This window comes from Lagenorhynchus albirostris, chromosome 8 (genome assembly GCF_949774975.1).
Source record: "Lagenorhynchus albirostris chromosome 8, mLagAlb1.1, whole genome shotgun sequence".
Taxonomy (NCBI): Eukaryota; Metazoa; Chordata; class Mammalia; order Artiodactyla; family Delphinidae; genus Lagenorhynchus; species Lagenorhynchus albirostris.
Window position 1 is genome coordinate 84,134,488 of NC_083102.1, and position 24,129 is coordinate 84,158,616.

General features: G+C 37.7%; 1 protein-coding gene across 1 annotated transcript in view; it reads left to right on the forward strand.

The window, feature by feature from the left end:
* Nucleotides 1-24,129, forward strand: part of MAGI2 (membrane associated guanylate kinase, WW and PDZ domain containing 2) — a gene marked incomplete at its 5' end in the record, with an annotated part of 1,082,576 nt that overhangs the window by 97,377 nt on the left and 961,070 nt on the right. The window contains one exon of the mRNA XM_060156186.1: nt 17,742-17,858. Within this exon, the coding sequence (XP_060012169.1) occupies nt 17,742-17,858 (117 nt within the window). The remainder of the gene's footprint in view (nt 1-17,741; nt 17,859-24,129) is intronic.

The following is a 24,129-nucleotide window of genomic DNA, read 5'->3' on the forward strand; positions in this document are numbered from 1 at the left end:
TTCAGATTTTTTAATGCCAGGGAAATTTCAAAGTGATTTTGTATTTGCTTCTAAATGGCAAAGAAATTTCAGCTCATTTTATAGTGAAATCAGACCAAATGGCTGATGGCAGTATAAACTGAGACAGGCAGGACTTCAGAATAAACTAGGACTGAGGCCCTCCTAAGAAAAAGAGAGTTTGGGTTGAGGAGAGCTATAAGAATATATATTAGCAAGACATTCATTGTCCCATAACCCTTTATACAAGAGCATAAAGAATTTATCTCCCAATGGTCCGCTGCTCTTCTGCTCACTCCTAACCCATCCTTGCACTAAGGAATCTTTGACAGTGGCAGCAAGAATTCCCACCAGGGTATTGGAGTTGGGAGTGTTCCATCTAACTCTCCTTGTGAAAGGACGGTTTTGAGTTTTTAAGAACCTGTCAGCCTAAGTTGGAACTTCAGCCATTATTCCTCTGCTCCCACCTCCCAGGAAGCATTGTTATACATTGCAATGTATGACAACATGTTTCCAGCATATTATGAATAATATACCTCTGGTGCCTAATTAACTTAAAAGACTTATAGGTGGCCAAAGATATAATATGCAACATTATTTCTTTGGGATAAACCAGTCTGCACTCCAAAATAAACTTTCAGAACACATTCTTCATTATTGGAAGTTAGCCATGTAACAGTTCAAATCATGTGCCTAGAATTGTTTTAACTTCATTAGAAATGATCCGTCCAAAAAAAAAAGAAAAATAAATGATCCATCCTTACACAACCTATGGAAGATATATTAGTCTGTGCTTTGGAATGACTTGAAAGGAATATGTTTAACTGTATTATCATAAAATGGGCTCACAAATAAAATTGTGGTTTCTTTTTAAGTCAATTTGGGCAATGTGTTTATGTCATGATACTTTTCAGCATAAAGACATTTGGAGTGGACCATCTATTGTACCAGGTCACCTGGGAGTTTTAGGTTGCAGCAGGTTAGAAAAAAATAAAATGAGAGGACTCACCTTGCTTTTAGTTCTTAAAACATGAAATAATGTCAAATATTTACAGATCTGATCCTGCTAATTCTCCATCAATTTTATTCATATTATCACTATTTAAAAATATTTAAATATATGACTATATATAATTTTAGCTGACTTGGGGATAATAGCTTACTAATATAAAACAAAATAAGCTCAAATATTCATTTTTCAAATACTGTTCACGTGTTCACTTTTAGTTTTATAAATGAATGTGTACCTCATATGAGCAGTTTAATTTGTGCTTTTTAAAATTAATGTGGGTAGGGCTTCCCTGGTGGTGCAGTGGTTAAGAATCCGCCTGCCAATGCAGGGGACACAGGTTTGAGCCCTGGTCCAGGAAGATCCCACATGCCGCAGAGCAACTAAGCCCGTGAATCACAACTACTGAGCCTGTGAGCCACAACTACTGAGCCCACATGCCACAACTACTGAAGCCTGGGCGCCTAGAGCCCATGCTCTGAAGCAAAAAGAAGCCACCACAATGAGAAGCCCGTGCACGGCAACGAAGAGTAGCCCCCACTCGCCACTACTAGAGAAAGCCTGTGCGCAGCGACGAAGACCCAACACAGCCAAAAATAAATAAAAAATAAATTTAAAAAATAAAATTAATGAGGATGAGTTCTTTTGTAAAAAAATATTTAATTATTTATTTATTTTTGGCTGTGTTGGGTCTTTGTTTCTGTGCGAGGGCTTTCTCTAGTTGCGGCAAGTGGGGGCCACTCTTCGTCGCGGTGCGCGGGCCTCTCACTATTGCGGCCTCTCGTTGCGGAGCACAGGCTCCAGACGCGCAGGCTCAGTAGTTGTGGCTGACGGGCCTAGGTGCTCCTTGGCATGTGGGATCTCCCCAGACCAGGGCTCGGACCCGTGTCCCCTGCATTGGCAGGCAGATTCTCAACCACCGTGCCATCAGGGAAACCCCTGTGGGTGAATTCTTAAATTGGATTTTCTAAGAACAAAACTTTGGAATAAAGTTTAAAAGACAGTAAACTAAGACCCTAAAAAAATTTTTTTTTGCCTGCTAAATTATGTAGCTATTTTGGACAATAGTTTATTTTTTTGACCTTAGTAATTTTATGTAGAAACTTTAGAGCTTTGCGGTTTATTAACCTTCAGTGAGTTCAAACCCACTCATAACTATTGTAATAGATTGTTTTTTTTTAACTTACAGTAGTATAATCTCTGGTTTAAAAAAATGAATTGAATTCAGGTCAGATTCACTTTTGGTCATATATCTTTTTTTTAATTAGCTGAATCCTGCTTTTTATAATGAACATCTAATATTAAGAGTTAGGTGAGTCAAATAAATCAGTGGGAAATGCCCTATTCCTAGACTAAATTAGCCATCTTGAGACATCATAGAAAATTTAGATGCACTTGAGTTTACTTTCAACTATGTTCCCTTCCTTTACATTTCTTGATTGTAAAATTTTGGGTAATGCACATACAGCACCTAGCACAATGCCAGGAATACAGTGAGTACTCATTTTTCCTTCTCCATGGGAACCTATAATCATAACTATAAGAAGAACTCTAACATTTACTTTGAGACCAAGACTAACAATGAAAAATGAAACGATAATAATATTCCATCTGTACAATAGTGGGGGGAAGGAAATGATAAAAAACCCATTTTCAATAGAGCTGGAGAATATTATTATAAGCCACTTACATTTATCTGTCATTTTTCTGAAATACCAATTATTCTCTCTAGTTTTGAATCTACTAATGATCTGCAACTGTTTAGTATGTTTCCGTCTCTTTTATTATTTCATTTCTTATACAAAATATGTGACAGCACTGAAATTTTGAAGCAAAACAACACACAAAGGTATTAAATCATGATTAAAAGGATTGACTAAACCCTCTAATACTATGATTAAAACATGGAAGGGTTACACATTTTCATATACCTAAATGTTTTCAGCTGTGGAAAAGCAATTAACCAGGGCATCTGCAATGAGTCACCAAGGGCCTTATATTTGTGCTTCTATTTAAAATAGGCAAAGGAGAATTATTAGGGGAAGAACAATTTTACTGGCTCATAATTTATAGAAAGACTAGTATAGATCAAATGAATTCAGTGGTTGTGTACAGGACTCTAGCCATTTGTAAATGAGATGGGTCTCTAGATCATAAGAAACCAAAGACACCATTTTTCACCTAAAAGGGGATGGAGCCTGCTCCAGCAGACTGGATTAGATATGTCTGTCACCTATTTTGTGGCTGTGGATCTTAAAAGAATCAATCAACTTTTCTGTGATTTATTTCACCATTTTTGAGGTGAGTCAAGAAGAAACTATTCCTGGAAAAGGGGCATAGCAACAAAGCCCTGTAATATGTTCCTACTTCCTCAACTTCCCCACCATCCAATAAATTAACATAAAATGAATTTGCAATTACTCATGGGCATATCTTAAGGCAAATGGATAGATCTTCCCCTTCTTCCAATTCCTTACAGACTGCTTTGCTTGATTACTTTACTACTTTTTTGACAATGACAAGGTATGAAATCAATTTCGTGTTGATGATCTTAGCTTCCTAGACAATTCAGATAATAAAAAAATAATATCAAAGGGAGATTATCCGTGTATTTTTTTTCTTTTTTTAATTGAAGTATACTTGATGTACCATATTATATAAGTTACAGGTATACAATATAGTGATTCACAATTTTAAATGTTATACTCCATTTATAGTTATTATAAAATATTGGCTATATTCCCCATGTTGTAAAATATATCCTTGTAGTTTATTTTATATCTAATAGTTTGTACCACTTAATCCCATACCCCTGTATTGCCCCTCCCCACTGGTAACCATTAGTTTGTTCTCTATATATTTGAGTCTGCTTTTTTTTGGTATAATCACTAGTTTCTTGTATTTTTTAGATTCCACATGTAAGTGACATCATACAGTATTTGTCTTTCTCTGTCTGACTTATTTCACTTAGCATAATGCCCTCCAAGTCCATCCATGTTGCTGCAAATGGCAAAATTTCATTTTTTTTAATGGCTGAGTAGTATTACATTTTATACATACATTTTATACATATATAATGTATGTACACACACACACACCCCACATCTTCTTTATCCATTCATCTGCTGGTGGATACTTAGGTTGCTTTCATATCTTGGCAATTGTAAATAATCTGCTGTGAACATTGGGGTTCAGATAGCTTTTTAAATTAGTGTTTTCCATGCCTTTATTTCTTATGGGCTATAACTAACTTGTGATCTGTAATTATAACTAACAATAAAATAATTTAGTTGTCTGATTACCAAAAAAACTCCAAACTGTAAGAAATATTTAGTAGATAGTTTATATGGAAGTATAGAATTTAGATCTAGCAGAGACCTTATTGGGTTCTACAAATATTGTTATGGTTGAATGTTTTTGTCCCCTCCAAAGGTCATATGTTGAAATCCTGACTCCCCCATTGTGAAAGTCTTAGGAAGTTGGGCCTTTGGGAAGTAGTTAGGTCATAAGGGTGGAACTCTCATGAATGGGATATGTACCCTTATAAGAAGAAACGCGAGAGAGATGATTTCACTCTCAGCCATAGGGGATACAAGAAGATGGCCATCTGCAGACCAGGAAGAGTACCCTCATCAGGCACGTAGTCTACCAGCTGTTTGATCTTGGACTTCTCAGGTGTCTGAACTGTGAGATAGATATTTGTTGTTTAAGTCACCCAGTCTAATGGTATTCTGTTATAGCAACACAAACAGAACCACCTTTTACAGGTAAGAAAAATGAGACCCAGAAAAGATTAAATGACTTGTGCAAGACTACTCAATGAATGTGTTGGAGTGGTAATTAAAACTCAGTTTCCAAATCTGTAATCTAGCATTCTATCCACTATAGCATTTGTGATTTATTTATTCAGCAAACATTTCAGGGCCACTTATATTAAGAAGGCACTGCTTTAGAGATTGAAGTGAGGAGAGGGGAGAATATATAAAATGATTAGCAAATTCCCTGTCCTGGGGAGCTTACAGTTTAATACATAACTTAAAGTAGATCCACTAGTTATTATATGGCCTGTTAGAATGTACAGGTATTTAAGAAAGGTGACCAGGACATGGAAGTTCAGAGGAGTGAGAAGACTTCTGGCCAAAAGATCACAAGGAAGGCCAAGGGGAGGATAATTTTAAGTTGAAGGATGCATATGAATTCCACTGGTAGTATCAAAGGGAGGGCTTTCTTATCTGTGATTTTTTTTTTTTTTTTTCAGTACGCGGGCCTCTCACTGTTGTGGCCTCTCCCGTTGCGGAGCACAGGCTCCGGACGCACAGGCTCAGCGGCCATGGCTCACGGGTCCAGCCGCTCCACGGCATGTGGGATCTTCCCGGACCGGGGCACGAACCCGTGTCCCCTGCATCGGCAGGGGGACTCTCAACCACTGCGCCACCAGGGAAGCCCTGTGATGTTTTTTATTTGAAAACAACAAAGGGGAAGTTGAAGAAATTGGCTAGAAAAACACAGGAAGGGGGCAATTCTGTATATCCAGGAAGCAAAAGTGATGGGTAGATTTTTCAGGGTGCTACTTTCAGGATGCATGCACTCGCATGCACATCCTTGGGTAACTCCACTTATAAAGACAACTCCTGGAAAAGAAACTTTATTTGGATAAGAGAGAACAGGGAAAACTGACTAAAAGTCTGACTACATTTATACAGAATGAGAGAGATACAGTGACTTGAAAAGGGAAATCAGGGTACTGTTACTAAAAGAAGGTATCATAAGATAAAGCATACATATGGGTGAAAAAAATAAAGCACAAACAAATCAAATGCCCACTTCAGAATTTTATGGAGTGTAAGGAAAAAAAAAATGAGGTATAGAGAAGGAAGAATAAGTACGGTCAATAGAATTTTAGAGTAGCCTCATTTGGCTAAATCACAGGATGAATAAATTACATCAGAATGAACCAGACTTTGGCTTGCTGCTCATCTCCATCTTCTTTTTCATACACACCCAGCACCATACAAATCAGTGAATTACTCTCCCCAGTTTACAAGTTTTTAAGGTGCATACTGATTTGAGAAACAGTTGACTCAAGGGACAGGAAAATTTGAGCCAATGGTTATGCCCACAAATGAGGGATGGGACTACTCTTGCCAGCTATTAGCAGTCAGACTCTTGGCACAAACAATATAGAGCCTGGTGTATTTCTCCCTCAACCTTAGGAAGATTGTCTGGCTTTGGCTACATGACTAAAACAAACAATTTTTCTTAAGGAATATGCCAAGGAGGTTCTGTCCATCTGAGCCAAGCTGTAACTTCTTCCTTTGCTTCCTCTATCTGGACATTCAAGCAGGGGAGGGAACAAAGCAGTTCTCCTGGGAGCATTTCTGAAAAGTATAGAAACTACAGAGATGCACACCATTTTCAAGTGGTAACATTTAGAGTTTTCTCCTCAAATAATCTATTGGGTTTGCTCCTTGATTCTTCTTCCACTCCCCACCCCATCTTTGCTCTGAGCCCAGTGCCAAATAATTTGTGTGAGCTTCACTTTCTTCATTTGCAAATGAAGAGTTTGGATTAAGTTCTCTCCTAAGGGTTCTTCTTAGGTTATACTTTGATATCAGATTGAAAAGCTTGTTTGGGGTCATGTTGAGAAAATGGTTGACTACTTTGGACTAAGAAGTTTGGTCTTCAGACTGTAGATTATGAAAATTAGGTACATGTTATTTAGAAGCAGAATCATAGGCTTTATATTTTTCCCAGATCTCTTTTTGGCAAATGTGTAATTTGAGAAGGTATTATATCTTTTAATCTACTATTTTATTTTGTAAAATAAAGAAAATAATTTTTTTCACAGTTAAGTAAAATTACTCAATAATTTTTAAAATATAATAGTAAGCAAGAACCACTGAATTGTTTTGAAGAGTACAATGGCTAAGGCATGCAATGCAATGATGAACTTGGCAGTGCTATGCTTGACAGAATGATTGATGTAGGTATTCTCTAAGCTACCAAATCTAGGTATTACTAACAAATGACAAAACAGAAACTCTACAAACAATAATGATAAAACCAAAAATTATAACTATGACAAGATAGAAGATAATATTTTTTATTTTAATTATATATAACATTTACTGGACACTCAGTATGTGGCATTCGTTATTTTTTAGCTTGCTTTAAGATGTTAACTTATATACCTGAAATCAGGTAGTCTTAAGAGCCAGGCTCTATTTTTCAGCTCAGCCGTTGCCCACTATCCATTGCTTAATCCTTCTTCAAGTGAAATTTCGAATTAAGGAAAAATATGCATTTAAAAGTATGTATTTATATATACATAAAATATGTATACATATTATGTATACATATGTATGCGAAACGTTTCTATACATCTAATATGTTGATTGGGGTCATGTATAGTTGCAAACAGAAATCATAATAGTTTTAGAAAATGACTATTTCCTTTTTCTCTTATAACAAGATATCCTAAGGTATGTAGTTGCCAATATTATTTTAACTGCTCAGTGAAGCCATCCAGAACCCAGTCTGTTTCTAACTTTACTACAATATCCTTAGCATGTTGGATTTTTCCCTTGTCCATCTCCCTTTGTGGTTTGTGGTCAGAATATCAAGTCTACTAGAGAGCAGAGGGGCCGTGGAAGTCCCAAAGAGGAATACCCAGTCTAGCCAAGATTGACTGGATAAGAAGGGTCGTGATATCAGATATAAACTCTAGTTCAATGAATAAGAAAACTCTTCTTCTGTGTTAGGTCTCAATGGCCAGGACATAGCTGCTGGAAGCTTCAACGGCAGCTAGGGAGGCAGGGAACCTGATTGTATGACAGTTTCAGACAACCGTGATCCATGTCCTGGGTCTGAGAATGTTCGGGCCTGAAGCTAAATCAAGGTTCTAAATAAAAAAATAAAAAAAAAATAGAGGAAAGAATGTTGGATAGGCAACCAGCAGAATATTCCATAATAAGGTAGTGGGTAAATAAAATTGCCTTACATGAAAAATGCTATGATGAATTGTGAAGGATGATAAAGTATTTTTGAAATATGAGGCCAAGAAAGACCTTCCAAAACAAATGTGGCAATTCATTTTAGTTAACAAAAGAAAGTTTATATTAATTCTCAGAAGCTTCAGTAGGTTTTTCCATGGCAAAAAAGATACATCCAGTCATTGAATGAATAGACAGTCATTTTTTGTTGTTGTTGTTTTCTTAGGTAAATAAACTTTTGAGAGGGCTAATGTGGTATTTTTCTAGTAGAAGAAATGGTTTAAATTGATAATGTATTTTCAGGGGCAAGAATCATCTTGGACTACAAAATGTGGGCTTATCCATGTTATATTAGGTGAGTGATTCTAGCTTACTTTAGTGGACAGACTACATCTGTTGTTCTGTAGTTAGCATTTTCTCGGGCTGCCAGAAAACATCTCATCACTTGGCATGTCCCTCATATTAGAAAGAAAGAAAAAGAGAAGAGAGGTGGAGTACAGGTGATGAAGGATCTGTAGACTCAGAACTCGGCAGAAACGACAGCTGAGAACAGTCAGGAATGGTGATTGCTCTGCAGCTGTATTGAATTAGCAAGGGTAGGCATGTTTTCTGACTGGGAAAGAACAAGGGAGGAAAACAGAACTTCAGAATTTCAGGATTTCTAATTTTTAACTAATTCAGTGTGATGTCAGTAAGTCTAAGACCCATGGGAACGCAGAGCATTTGGAGATGTAAACAATAGGTAATTGTTGATATATGCGATGGTAGTTTCAAGTGATTTTCATTTCTGAGTGTTCCACTTCTTTGACTGAAAAAAATTTGAATTTGGAAAATAACATGTGCAAGCTCCTATCATTTGTTTTCTGCTATCATATTATATTGGGTGGAAAAGTAAATTGATACTATTGACTAAAATATATGAGAAACTTTGGAGAGTAAGAATTTTGATAGTTCAGTTAAAAATACTATTTTGTATGGTAGCTTGCTCAGGCTGTGCCAGCAGGTTAGAGGCAACTGAAACAATGAATATGGGAACTTCAGAAATGTAGCAATATATAGTTTTCAAATATATTTACTATTTGTGTAAAACATTATATGCATGCCCACGTAAGGCTATTTTTTAAATTTTTTTTATAGATTTGAATCTCATTTTATTATTATTATTATTTTTTACATCTTCATTGGAGTATAATTGCTTTACAATGGTGTGTAACTTTCTGCTTTATAACAAACTGAATCAGTTATACATATACATATGTTTCCATATCTCTTCCCTCTTGCGTCTCCCTCCCTCCAACCCTTCCTATCCCACCCCTCCAGGCGGTCGCAAAGCACCGAGCTGATCTCCCTGTGCTATGCGGCTGCTTCCCACTAGCTATCTACCTTACGTTTGGTAGTGTATATATGTCCATGCCTCTCTCGTGCTTTGTCACAGCTTACCCTTCCCCCTCCCCATATCCTCAAATCCATTCTCTAGTACGTCTGTGTCTTTATTCCTGTCTTACCCCTAGGTGCTTCATGACATTTTTTTTTCTTAAATTCCATATATATATGTGTTAGCATATGGTATTTGTCTTTCTCTTTCTGACTTACTTCACTCTGTATGACAGACTCTAGGTCTAACCACCTCATTACAGAAAGCTCAATGTCGTTTCTTTTTACGGCTGAGTAATATTCCATTGTATATATGTGCCACATCTTCTTTATCCATTCATCCGATGATGGACACTTAGGTTGTTTCCATCTCCGGGCTATTGTAAATAGAGCTGCAATGAACATTTTGGTACATGACTCTTTTTGAATTATGGTTTTCTCAGGGTATATGCCCAGTAGTGGGATTGCTGGGTCATATGGTAGTTCTATTTGTAGATTTTTAAGGAACTTCCATACTGTTCTCCACAGTGGCTGTATCAATTTACATTCCCACCAACAGTGCAAGAGGGTTCCCTTTTCTCCACACCCTCTCCAGCATTTATCGTTTCTAGATTTTTTGATGATGGCCATTCTGACTGGTGTGAGATGACATCTCCTTGTAGTTTTGATTTGCATTTCTCTAATGACTAATGATGTTGAGCATTCTTTCATGTGTTTGTTGGCAATCTGTATATCTTCTTTGGAGAAATGTCTATTTAGGTCTTCTGCCCAATTTTGGATTGGGTTGTTTGTTTTTTGTTATTGAGCTTTATGAGCTGCTTATAAATTTTGGAGATTAATCCTTTGTCAGTTGCTTCATTTGCAAATATTTTCTCCCATTCTGAGGGTTGTCTTTTGGTCTTGTTTATGGTTTCCTTTGCTGTGCAAAAGCTTTTAAGTTTCATTAGGTCCCATTTGTTTATTTTTGTTTTTATTTCCATTTCTCTAGGAGGTGGGTCAAAAAGGATCTTGCTGTGATTTATGTCATAGAGTGTTCTGCCTATGTTTTCCTCTAAGAGTTTGATAGTTTCTGGCCTTACATTTAGGTCTTTAATCCATTTTCAGCTTATTTTTGTGTATGGTGTTAGGGAGTGATCTAATCTCATACTTTTACATGTACCAGTCCAGTTTTCCCAGCACCACTTATTGAAGAGGCTGTCCTTTCTCCACGGTACATTCCTGCCTCCTTTATCAAAGATAAGGTGACAATACGTGCGTGGGTTTATCTCTGGGCTTTCTATCCTGTTCCATTGATCTATATTTCTGTTTTTGTGCCAGTACCATACTGTCTTGAACACTGTAGCTTTGTAGTATAGTCTGAAGTCAGGGAGCCTGATTCCTCCAGCTCCGTTTTTCGTTCTCAAGATTGCTTTGGCTATTCGGGGTCTTTTGTGTTTCCATACAAATTGCGAAATTTTTTGTTCTAGTTCTGTGCAAAATGCCAGTGGTAGTTTGATAGGGATTGCATTGAATCTGTAGATTGCTTTGGGTAGTAGAGTCATTTTCACAATGTTGATTCTTCCAATCCAAGAACATGGTATATCTCTCCATCTATTTGTATCATCTTTAATTTCTTTCATCAGTGTCTTATAATTTTCTGCATACAGGTCTTTTGTCTCCTTAGGTAGGTTTATTCCTAGGTATTTTACTCGTTTTGTTGCAATGGTAAATGGGAGTGTTTTCTTGTTTTCACTTTCAGATTTTTCATCATTAGTGTATAGGCATACAAGACATTTCTGTGCATTAATTTTGTATACTGCTACTTTAACCAAATTCATTGATTAGCTCTAGTAGTTTTCTGGTAGCATCTTTAGGATTCTCTATGTATAGTATCATGTCATCTGCAAACAGTGACAGCTTTACTTTTTCTTTTCCGATTTGGATTCCTTTTATTTCCTTTTCTTCTCTGATTGCTGTGGCTAAAACTTCCAAAACTATGTTGAATAAGAGTGGTGAGAGTGGGCAACCTTGTCTTGTTCCTGATCTTGGTGGAAATGCTTTCAGTTTTTCACCATTGAGGATGATGTTGGCTGTGGGCTTGTCATATATGGCCTTTATTATGTTGAGGAAAGTTCCCTCTATGCCTACTTTCTGCAGGGTTTTTATCATAAATGGGTGTTGAATTTTGTTGAAAGCTTTCTCTGCATCTATTGAGATGATCATGTGGTTTTTCTCCTTCAATTTGTTAATATGGTGTATCACGTTGATTGATTTGCGTATATTGAAGAATCCTTGCTTTCCTGGAATAAACCCCACTTGCTCATGGTGTATGATCCTTTTAATGTGCTGTTGGATTCTGTTTGCTAGTATTTTGTTGAGGATTTTTACATCTATGTTCACCAGTGATATTGGCCTGTAGTTTTCTTTCTTTGTGACATCCTTGTCTGGTTTTCGTATCAGGGTGATGATGGCCTCGTAGAATGAGTTTGGGAGTGTTCCTCCCTCTGCTATATTTTGGAAGAGTTTGAGAAGGATAGGTGTTAGCTCTTCTCTAAATGTTTGATAGAATTCGCCTGTGAAGCCATCTGGTCCTGGGCTTTTGTTTGTTGGAAGATTTTTAATCACAGTTTCAATTTCATCACTTTTGATTGGTCTGTTCATATTTTCTATTTCTTCCTGATCCAGTCTTGGCAGGTTGTGCATTTCTAAGAATTTGTCCATTTCTTCCAGGTTGTCCATTTTATTGGCATAGAGTTGCTTGTAGTAATCTCTCATTATCTTTTGTATTTCTTCAGTGTCAGTTGTTACTTCTCCTTTTTCATTTCTAATTCTATTGATTTGAGTCTTCTCCCTTTTTTTCTTGATGAGTCTGGCTAATGGTGTATCAATTTTGTTTATCTTCTCAAAGAACCAGATTTAGTTTTATTGATCTTTGCTATCATTTCCTTCATTTCTTTTTCATTTATTTCTGATCTGATTTTTATATCTTTCCTTCTGCTAACTTTGGGGTTGTTTTGTTCTTCTTTCTCTAATTGCTTTAGGTGCAAGGTTAGGTTGTTTATTTGAGATGTTTCCTGTTTCTAAGGTAGGACTGTATTGCTATAAACTTCCCTCTTAGAACTGATTTTGCTGGATCCCATAGATTTTGGGTCGTCGTGTCTCCATTGTCATTTGTTTCTAGGTATTTTTTAATTTCCTCTTTGATTTCTTCAGTGATCACTTCGTTATTAAGTAGTGTATTGTTTAGCCTCCATGTGTTTGTATTTTTTACAGATCTTTTCCTGTAATTGATATCTAGTCTCACAGCGTTGTGGTCGGAAAAGATACTTGATACAGTTTCAATTTTCTTAAATTTACCAAGGCTTGATTTGTGACCCAAGATATGATCTATCCTGGAGAATGTTCCATGAGCACTTGAGAAAAATGTGTATTCTGTTGTTTTTGGATGGAATGTCCTATAAATATCAATTACGTCCGTCTTGTTTAATGTATCATTTAAAGCTTGTGTTTCCTTATTTATTTTCATTTTGGATGATCTGTCCATTGGTGAAAGTGGGGTGTTAAAATCCCCTACTATGAATGTGTTACTGTCGATTTCCCCTTTTATGGCTGTTAGTATTTGCCTTATGTATTGAGGTGCTCCTATGTTGGGTGCATAAATATTTATAATTGTTATATCTTCTTCTTGGATTGATCCCTTGATCATTATGCAGTGTCCTTCTTTGTCTCTTGTAATAGTCTTTATTTTAAAGTCTATTTTGTCTGATATGAGAATTGCTACTCCAGCTTTCTTTTGGTTTCCATTTGCATGAAATATCTTTTTCCATCCCCTTACTTTCAGTCTGTATGTGTCTCTAGGTCTGAAGTGGGTCTCTTGTAGACAGCATATATATGGGTCTTGTTTCTGTATCCATTCCGCCAATCTGTGTCTTTTGGTTGGACCATTTAATCCATTTACATTTAAGGTAATTATTGATATGTATGTTCCTGTTCCCATTTTCTTAATTGTTTTGGTTTCATTATTGTAGGTCTTTTCCTTTTCTTGTGTTTCTTGCCTAGAGAAGTTCCTTTAGCATTTGTTGTAAAGCTGGTTTGGTGGTGCTGAACTCTCTCAGCTTTTGCTTGTCTGTAAAGGTTTTAATTTCTCCATCAAATCAGAATGAGAACCTTGCTGGGTAGAGTAATCTTGGTTGCAGGTTTTTCTCCTGCATCACTTTAAATATGACCTGCCAGTCCCTTCTGGCTTGCAGAGTTTCTGCTGAAAGATTAGCTGTTAACCTTATGGGGATTCCCTTGTGTGTTATTTGTTGTTTTTCCCTTGCTGCTTTTAATATGTTTTCTTTGTATTTAATTTTTGACAGTTTGATTAATATGTGTCTTGGCATATTTCTCCTTGGATTTATTTTGTGTGGGACTCTCTGTGCTTTCTGGATTTGATTAACTATTTCCTTTCCCACATTAATGAAATTTTCAACTATAATCTCTTCAAATATTTTCTCAGTCCCTTTCTTTTTCTCTTCTTCTTCTGGAACCCCTATAATTCGAATGTTGGTGCGTTTAATGTTGTCCCAGAGGTCTCTGAGACTGTCCTCAGGTCTTTTCATTCTTTTCTCTTTATTCTGCTCTGCAGCAGTTATTTCCACTCTTTTATCTTCCAGGTCACTTATCCATTCTTCTGCCTCAGTTATTCTGGTATTGATCCCATCTAGAGTATTTTTTATTTCATTTATTGTGTTGTTCATCATTGCTTGTTTCATCTTTAGTTCTTCTAGGTCCTTGTTAAATGTTTCTTTCATTTTGTCTATTCTATTTCCAAGATTTTGGATCATCTTTACTATCATTATTGTAAATTCTTTTTCAGGTAGACTGCCTGTTTCCTCTTCATTTGTTAGGTCTGGTGGGTTTTTATCTTGCTCCTTCATCTGCTGTGTGTTTCTCTGTCTTCTCATTTTGCTTATCTTACTGTGTTTGGGGTCTCCTTTTTGCAGGCTGCAGGTTCGTAGTTCCCGTTGTTTTTGGTGTCTGTCCCCAGTGGCTAAGGTTAGTTCAGTGGGTTGTGTAGGCTTCCTGGTGGAGGGGACTGGTGTGTGTGTTCTGGTGGATGAGGCTGGATCTTGTGTTTCTGGTGGGCAGGTCCACGTCTGGTGGTGTGCTTTGGGGTGTCTGTGGACTTACTGTGATTTTAGGCAGCCTCTCTGCTAATGGGCGGGGTTGTGTTCCTGTCTTGCTAGTTGTTTGGCATAGGATGTCCAGCACTGTAGCTTGCTGGTCGTTGAGTGAAGCTGAGTGCTGGTGTTGAGATGGAGATCTCTGGGAGATTTTTGCCGTTTGATATTATGTGGAGCTGGGAGGTCTCTTGTGGACCAGTGTCCTGAAGTTGGCTCTCCCACCTCAGAGGCACAGCACAGACTCCTGGCTGCAGCAAGAGCCTTTCATCCACACGGCTCAGAATACAAGGGAGAAAAAGTAGAAAGAAAGAATTAGTAGAAGAAGAAAGAAAGAAAGAGAGAGAGAGAGAGAGAGAGAGAGAGAGAGAGAGGGAGGGAGCGAGGGAGGGAGGGAGAGAGAGGGAGAGAGGGAGAGAGGGAGGGAGGGAGGGAGAGAGAAAGAAAGGGAGGGAGGGAGGGAGGGAGAAAGGAAGGAAGGATGGAGGGAAGGAAGGAAAAAAGAAAGAAATAATATAAGGTAAAATAATAAAGTAAGATAAAATATAATAAAGTTATTAAAATAAAAAAATATTATTAAGAAAAAAAATTTAAAAACCAAGCCAAAACAAAAAAAACAGACGGATAGAACCCTAGGACAAATGGTGGAAGCAAAGCTATACAGACAAAATCTCACACAGAAGCATACACACACATACACACTCACAAAAAGAGGAAAAGGGGAAAAAATCATAAATCTTGCTCTCAAAGTCCACCTCCTCAATTTGGGGTGATTCATTGTCTATTCAGGTATTCCACAGGTGCAGGGTACATCAAGTTGATTGTGGAGATTTAATCCGCTGCTCCTGAGGCTGCTGGGAAAGATTTCCCTTTCTCTTCTTTGTTCGCACAGCTCCCGGGGCTCAGCTTTGGATTTGACCCCGCCTCTGCGTGTAGGTCACTGGAGGGCATCTGTTCTTCGCTCAGACAAGACGGGGTTAAAGGAACCGCTGATTCGGGGGCTCTGGCTCACTCAGGCCGGGGGGGAGGGAGGGGCACGGAGTGTGGGGTAGGCCTGCGGTGGCAGAGGCCGGGCGTGACGTTGCACCACCCTGAGGCGTGCCGTGCGTTCTCCAGCGGGGAGTTGTCCCTGGATCCTGGGACCCTGGCAGTGGCGGGCTGCACAGGTTCCCCGGAAGGGCGGTGTGGAACGTGACCTGTGCTCGCACACAGGCTTCTTGGTGGTGGCAGCAGCAGCCTTAGCATCTCATGCCCGTCTCTGCGGTCCGCGCTTTTAGCCGTGACTCGCGCCCGTCTCTGGAGCTCCTTTAAGCGTCTCTCTTAATCCCCTCTCCTCGTGCACCAGGAAATAAAGAGGGAAGGAAAAGTCTCTTGCCTCTTCGGCAGGTCCAGACTTTTCCCTGGACTCCCTCCCGGCTAGCCGTGGTTCACTAACCCCCTGCAGACTGTGTTCACGCCGCCAACACCCGTCCTCTCCCGGCACTCCGACCGAAGCCCGAGCCTCAACTCCCAGCCCCGCCTGCTCCGGCGGGTGAGCAGACAAGCCTCTCGGGCTGGTGAGTGCCGGTCGGCCCTGATCCTGTGTGCGGGAATCTCTCCGCTTTGCCCTCCACACCCTTGCCCTCCACACCCCTGTGGCTGCGCTCTCCTCCGCGGCCCGAAGCTTTCCCCCTCCGCCACCCGCAGTCTCCGCCCACAAAGGGGCTTCCTAGTGTGTAGAAACCTTTCCTCCTTCGCAGCTCCTTCCCGCTGGTGCAGGTCCCGTCCCTATCCTTTTGTCTCTGTTTATTCATTTTTCTTTTGCCTTACTCAGGTACGTGGGGGAAGTTTCTTGCCTTTTGGGAGGTCTGAGGTCTTCTGCCAGTGTTCAGTAGGTGTTCTGTAGGAGTTGTTCCACGTGTAGATGTATTTCTGGTGTATCTGTGGGGAGGAAGGTGATCTCCGCGTCTTACACTTCCACCATCTTTCCGGAAGCCATGCCTCACTTTTGTTGGAATCAGTCAGCAAAACCTTTTTCGAAACCCAAAGTTCTCCACACCTCCTACCTTTCCCGCCGCCCTAGTCTCGAAGCTCCCGCCACTGCTCCTCAGGCCGGATCCCCGTGGGAGGACCCGTGGGCTGCGTCCATAAGGCTATTTTATGTGGTCATGGTGGTGCAAATAGATTGATAATGAATTATAATTTTGAGATTCAAAAGGATTTGAAGAAAATATGATATTTGTAACTATTACAGACATCCTGTTTCCTCTATCTGTAATTCTTTGTCTTGGCTCAATTACCCTAATATGTTTGAAAAGATCAGGGTTTTAGAAATTCTTATTTATATTTTTATAAGTATTTTGATTTATAATTCATTCTTCCAAGTATAAGAATATGAAGGGCCTTAGATAAATCTTCATAATTTAACATAATTATCATTAAATATGAAAATAATCTTTGATAAATTCACAGTATTGATTTTCTTACCTGTAGCCCAGTTTGTTTTTCATTAGATTATAATGAAAAATGTACTCAAAATTATGTTATTATTATTTCTATAATAATAATAATAAAATTTAAAAATACCTAAAGTCTTTCAAACATTGTCTGTAGTTAAAAACATCTGCACATATTTTATATGGCAGATACATTATTTTGATTCATTTTATAAAGGTAGTAAAGCATTTATATTGGTGTAATTCTTTTTCTTTTAACTTCTTTATCACCCTACTTATCTAAATCCAGAGTAACTTTAAATAACTGAAAAACCTTTTCAAACCTTGAAGACATACTAAGTGAAATAAGCCTGTCACAAATGGCAAATATTATACGATTCCACTTGTCTAAGATACCTAGAGAGGTCAAATTCAAAGGCAGAAAGACTGGGAGAAAGGGAGAGTGGGAAGTAAAAAAAAAACTCTTTTTAGCCATGCAATGAGATACACTATGGCATTTTAGTATGATTTCAGTTCAAGAGTACCATGTGTCCTTTGCCGTAATAAAGACTTCATTCTAAATGAAAAACAAAGAGTGCATGTAAAACACTGAGCACTGACTGAGTGGATAATTGTTATCTTAGTGAATGTTATCTTTTATTATTATGGGCAGCAAATGTTTCAGAAGGTCAAAAGAGCAATGTGAAATAATGCATGTTTTAAATGGCTTCATGAGTATGTTTATGACAGATCAAATTACATAGTTAAAATATTTTCCAACATCCTTTATTAAGAAACTGTATTATTCTAGGAGGAATTGTTGATAAGGATCTTCGTCACTACCTCAACTTACGATTTCAGAAGGGTTCTGTGGACCACGAACTTCAGCAAATCATTCGTGACAACCTCTACCTCCGCACAGTGCCATGTGAGTAACAGGCAGTTTTTTTTCCTATGGTAACAGATAAATGTTCACTGTATATTCATTGTTTAATTTAAAAGAAAAGTCCAATTGCACTGATTTTTTAAATGGTGGACTTTTGGAATAGACAATTTATTTGAGATATGGAAGTTTTAAATGCAAAAGCTTGTAACTGCAGTTGTGTGGTTTATGATGATGTCATAGCCAGAAGAGACATGATTTTCAAGCTATAAAGCCTAACTTCTCAAGTTAGTATGGAGAAATATTAGTTCTAGTCCAGGATGTTGGTGATTTCAGAATGAATCATAATTGGGGTAGAACTCCACACAGGGAGACAAGAGAATGCAAATTCAATTCATTAGCTGAAACAGCTATTTCATAGATGGAATCTACACAGTAACTCCCAATCTCATCACTGGTTTGCAGCAGGGGAGTCTTACAAGTGGAAAGGAAATTATGCATTGGAAAGTAAAGTTAAATGTTCTGTAACTCTGAGAAAGTGATAACGTTGAGTGTTGGGCACATATTTCTTAATATACAGCCTATAGAAATTCACAACAATCCCTGATTATGAGCAGGTGCTACTTCAAAAGAGAGGAATTGGTAAAATGATAAAATTCACAAATCAACTTTTTAGTACCTGCTTCAGCTCATTTGAGAATCTTCTGTTTACTTTAGGACAATTCAAGGACGTTTCAAGCCAGGTCCGAGATCCTAGATAGATATCAAAATCAATTTCCTTCAAGGTAGATTCCATGACCTACAGAAACTTTCCAATATCTATCTGGAAACTCTGATCTGTGAGTGTTGTGTGTGTTCCTTTTGTTTTAGTTTTGTTCTAAACTTTAATAAACTCAAAGATGTGGGCAGTGGAAGGTTGATATTAAAGAAAGAAAATCTTGGCTGAGATAAGTGAAACAAATAAACCATGTGTATATATATATATATATATATATATATACACACATACATACATATATATAGGTATGTGTATATATATGTATGTATGTATATGTGTGTATATATATATAAATATATATTTATATATATATGTATATAGTTTCTGGGATTGAACTGCCAGAACTATGTGAAAGGTATGGATTAAGGATGACTATAACAAAATACTGAAGACACACAAAGAAGTGAAATGGATAATTCAGCATCCAACCCTTTTCACCTACACACATCTTAGGAGGGGTGGCCCTTCCCACTGTTAGCACTAAATGTTCATCAAAACAAAAATGCCAGGGCACCACTATCAGACATTCCTAGATGAGAATGCTTATTGATTGACATCTTGTCAGTCCAAATGCTACCTCTGTGAGTGTGTGTTAGTTAAGTGAGTAGACTTTTGGACTCTGAACAGTATGGAGGTTCCTTAAAAAACTACAAATAGAACTACCATATGACCCAGCAATCCCACTACTGGGCATATACCCTGAGAAAACCATAATTCAAAAAGAGTCATGTACCACAATGTTCATTGCAGCTGTATTTACAATAGCTAGGGTATGGAAGCAACCTAAGTGTCCATCGACAGATGAATGGATAAAGAAGATGTGGCACATATATACAATGGAATATTACTCATCCATAAAAAGAAACGAAATTGATTATTTGTAGTGAAGTGGATGGACCTAGAGTCTGTCATACAGAGTGAAGTAAGTCAGAAAGAGAAAAGCAAATACCCTATGCTAACACATATATATGGAATCTAAAAATAAAAATGGTTCTGATGAACCTAGGGGCAGGACAGGAATAAAGACACAGATGTAGAGAATGGACTTGAGGACATGGGGAGGGGGAAGGGTAAGCTGGGACGAAGTAAGAGAGTAGCATTGACATATATACGTTACCAAATGTAAAATAGATAGCTAGTTCGAAGCAGCTACGTAGCACAGGGAGATCAGCTCCGTGCTTTGTGACCACCTAGAGGGGTGGGATAAGGAGGGTGGGAGGGAGACACAAGAGGGAGGTGATGTGGGGATATACGTATGCATATAGCTGATTCACTTCATTATACAGCAGAAACTAACACACCACTGTAAAGCAATTATACTCCAATAAATACGTTGGAAAAAAAAACAACAACTAGAAGTTGCAAAAGTGCATTCTTAAGCTTGTAAGTTTGACATTAGAGTGATGGGCAGAGGAAGATGGATTAAAGTAAGTGACTGAACTATTTATAAGGAAATGGGTGGACGCATGTTCAAAACTGTGATGTTGTCAGTGCAGCTGTGTGAATTTATCTTTTGTGACATGAAAGAAAGGAGATCTGAAATACTGAATAAAGAATCCAGGTACTTTATTACATTTAAAAGCTGAGGGAAATAGATAAGAGGCTGACATTCAAGAATAGTCCTTGCTAAGGTGATGACGTAAATAAGAAGTCTTAATTAAATATGAAGATAATAGGAGTAAATTTTGCATTAGTTAATTAACTTCTTAAATAAGTCCTCTCTCTTCAGAGTTCCAAAGAAATACTATGATGGAAAAATACATATAAAAGTAAAATAACTAGGCTTATATGAGTAAACATAAAGAGGTTCGTGATGTGATTTTGCTACAATGTCATAAATTCAATTAGAAATCCTTGAATAGCTCCTATAAAGGAGATGATTAGAAACTTATTGAATATGAATATTATGATCAAACAATTACTCTTTGAATTTGTAGCCAGCACTCCTAATAGCCTATTCCAATAATACCATTCACTAACAATGCTCTTAACTTGGCATAAAAGTGAAAAAAACATCTAAGATAGATGTGATTCTAATTTATATTATCTATAATCACTTTTTTACTGACGAACTGGACCTGGACAATCTGGCAACTTCACTCAGTATATGTTTTAATGAAATGTTCAGACATTTTCAAAGAGTGTGCAGCAAAGATATGTCAGTAATGTGAAAAATCCTGCTATTGTTTAGAAATTTACATGTGTATCCAGTATATCTATTGGCTTTGAGTATGGAGTGACATTTGTTACATATTCTTTGGGTCAAATAATTCTCATTGGTTTTCAGTACCCAATACCATAATAGGAAAATGTATTATTGAAGAGCTTGTCTCTGCCTTTATATATGCATTCATTAATATGTATACCTCTTGTTTAATTTACTAACAGGAATAGGTCATGGAAACAAAATTGTTGTTAACTTGTAACTATGTTTGGGTGGTTTAACTTGTTTAGTAAGACGAGACCCAACGGAGTAATTCTGCTTACTGCCACCACATTATTCCACCACCAACAACTACTACTAAAAAGAAAGCAGCTGGATTTCCTTAGTGCCTAGTGTGTAAGGGGGAGTTCTGGGACGAGGGCTGCAGAGACTCCCTCCCCTCACACACACACAGTACTCATCCAAATCTTATTGTGAACAACTTAGCTGCTACAACTCCCTCTGAAGGAAATCTGGGCCTGGCTGCTGGCTGATTTCTGAGCTAAGCACGGGAGGGAGGTGGTCAGTCCAAATCTCTACTGGGCCTTAACTGCATATAATGTAAAATCCCATCAATGTGTTCCCTGCCCCATAAACTAGAGGTGCCTACACTTAGCCTTTGCATTTTGTCTTCCCAGAACCTTATCTCAGAACATAATTCTTCAAAAACATATTTTTTTAAGTTGTGTCTCTAAGCATGGAAGGCAGGACTTGGTCACAGAGACAGGACTGTTGGGCATATAGTGAGCATGAGTGTGTATACACACACACACACACACACACACACACACACACACACACACACACACACACAAAGAGGCCCTCATGAGATCAGTTCATCATTCTTTCAAACTGAATTATATAGAAAAGATCCTTAGGAACTGATTCTATATTTTCAGTTGTTTTATTGGGAAATATTTTAAATTTATTTGAAGCCAAAAGAAATACCAGTGTGTATATGCCAAGTAAAAGACAAAAATCAATAAAACTAAAGGCCTAAATTCTTCTATAAAAAGCAAATAAAATGAAAAACATAGATTTAAGATACGAAAGAAATTACTTTTATGGAAGAGCTGATTGAAGTGTAACTCACAATGATGTTTCTACATATTTAAGCACTTTAAGTTAGTATAACTAAACCATGTTAAAAAGAAGCATGCTCAAGAATAAAATTGTAAGGCTTCTAATGTAGTTTTTAAAATTCTCTGTTATACTAGATTATCTTTCATGGAAAAGCAAATAGAAGCAGACTTAAAATGTTATAGGGACTGTTTTCTTTTAAAAAGAGCAGTTACCAACCCACTGAAAGTTACCATGCAGAGTCAACATCCCTTTGCCCTAATTATATAATCCCATGTAAGACTATGGTCAGAGATAACTATTGGAGAGAAGCTGGTGACCACATATCTATTATAAAGTCTGGAATTAGGGCAGAGCTTTCTAGTATACTTCATGGGGAAAAATAATTTTAATACTTAAGCAAAAATCAGTACTTTTAAAGCTTGCCAAAATATGCTTATTATTCAACAAGGCAATAGTTTTGGTGGGCATGAATGAATCTAATTACTCATAATTTTCATCATGAAGGTTTTAAGCATATGGTAAGAAGTGAGAGTGGAATCAATCTGTGGAATACCAAAAAACTAAAATCATCTTCTAACAATGAAATGAAATTCTCTGAGTTGAAGGTGATCAAGAACATGATTAAGTACCCAGAATATCTTTAAGCAATATAAGCCTCTGTGCTGGAATGGTAGGTTGAACTGTAGGTAGACATGCAGGCATAGGACTAGAGATATAAGATCCAACTGTATTTTAAAACAATATATTGGGCTTCCCTGGTGGCACAGTGGCTGAGAGTCCGCCTGCCGATGCAGGGGACACGGGTTCGTGCCCCGGTCCGGGAAGATCGCACATGCCGCGGAGCGGCTGGGCCCATGAGCCATGGCTGCTGAGCCTGCGCGTCTGGAGCCTGTGCTCCGCAACGGGAGAGGCCACAACAGCGAGAGGCCCGCGTACCGCAAAAAAAAAAAATAAATAACAATAAATAACAATATATTGCAACAGCTGTATATTACACATCTGTTTCACGTTTAACCTTATTGCTTCAAACAAGAATCATCAATTTAGAGGCTCTTTTTTGAAGTTGCTTTTAGAATATGAATTTTGCTCTCTTACAGTTATTTCAGAATCAAGTTCCAGATTTTTGTTCTTTGAAAATAATTTGGATTTTAAAAAAAAAGCCTAATTATGTTTTGTGCTAAGTGTTGAGAATAAGGATTATTAGAGAATAAATATGGTTATTAGCAGTGTGAGCCAAAGGAGAAGGAAATCTATAAACAAATGAAACTAAATTTCTTGAGAGAGTTATAAACTGCCCCCTGGGAAGCTAGGCCAAAAGGAAAAATTCAAAAGCTTCTCAGCACTATCAAATATTAGAAAAGGTTCTAGTCATTCATATGTATGCCCATATGTATGGTATATTTATTAGAAATGTGTTGTTGGTTTATAGAAAGCTGTATTAGGTTTGCCCTCTCCCTCTTATCGCTGAGAATAGTAAGATCTAGTTTCATGTCATATATGTGAAAATACCGTAGATTTTTTCTTTTTTTTATTGAACAAAACAAATGCATCTTTCCTAGTCATATAGTAACATTCATTGGTTTGGTTGACAGAATACATTACAGGAAAGAAATGGCTTCAAAATGTTTCTTAAAATGGAAAGTCAAGGAACATTAGAAGGAACGGTATTGATTTATCCATTTGACACCACAGGGCGCTAGCTTTAGAATAAAAGAACATATCTGGCACAAAAGAAAAGCAATAAACACCAACAGTGAACAATATTACTGATCTTCTAAACCACATAAAATTCCCGTTGCCCTGACTTGATCAGCTTTTTTTTTGGTTGTGACCCTATCTTTCTTCTTGGTTTTTTTCCCTTTTGGTTTGTATCTCTCTTTCCTCTTCATAAGAGGAAGGCTCTCCATAGGAAGTCTGGGTTTGTGGACCACAGCCGAGAGTATGTATACTCCTGGGCTTCATTGGTTCCAGCAGCTGCCCAAGGAAGAATTGGAGATGGGTGTGTGAAGCCATTTTTCCACCTTTAGAAGAGCCAGTCATCACTTTAAATGGAAAATAGCTCACCTTCCAGGGAGCCTAGAATCTGCTCCCTGCAGACTTAAAGGTTGTAGCCTAGTTGGATATAATTCAGTCAACACACCTCATTGTATGCCTCTTCACTTTTTGAATAGAAAGAATTAGGACTCTAGCAGGTTCAGACCTACCCAAGTTTCCAAAGTCAGCTGATGAGTACATAGGCTGTTGGATAATTG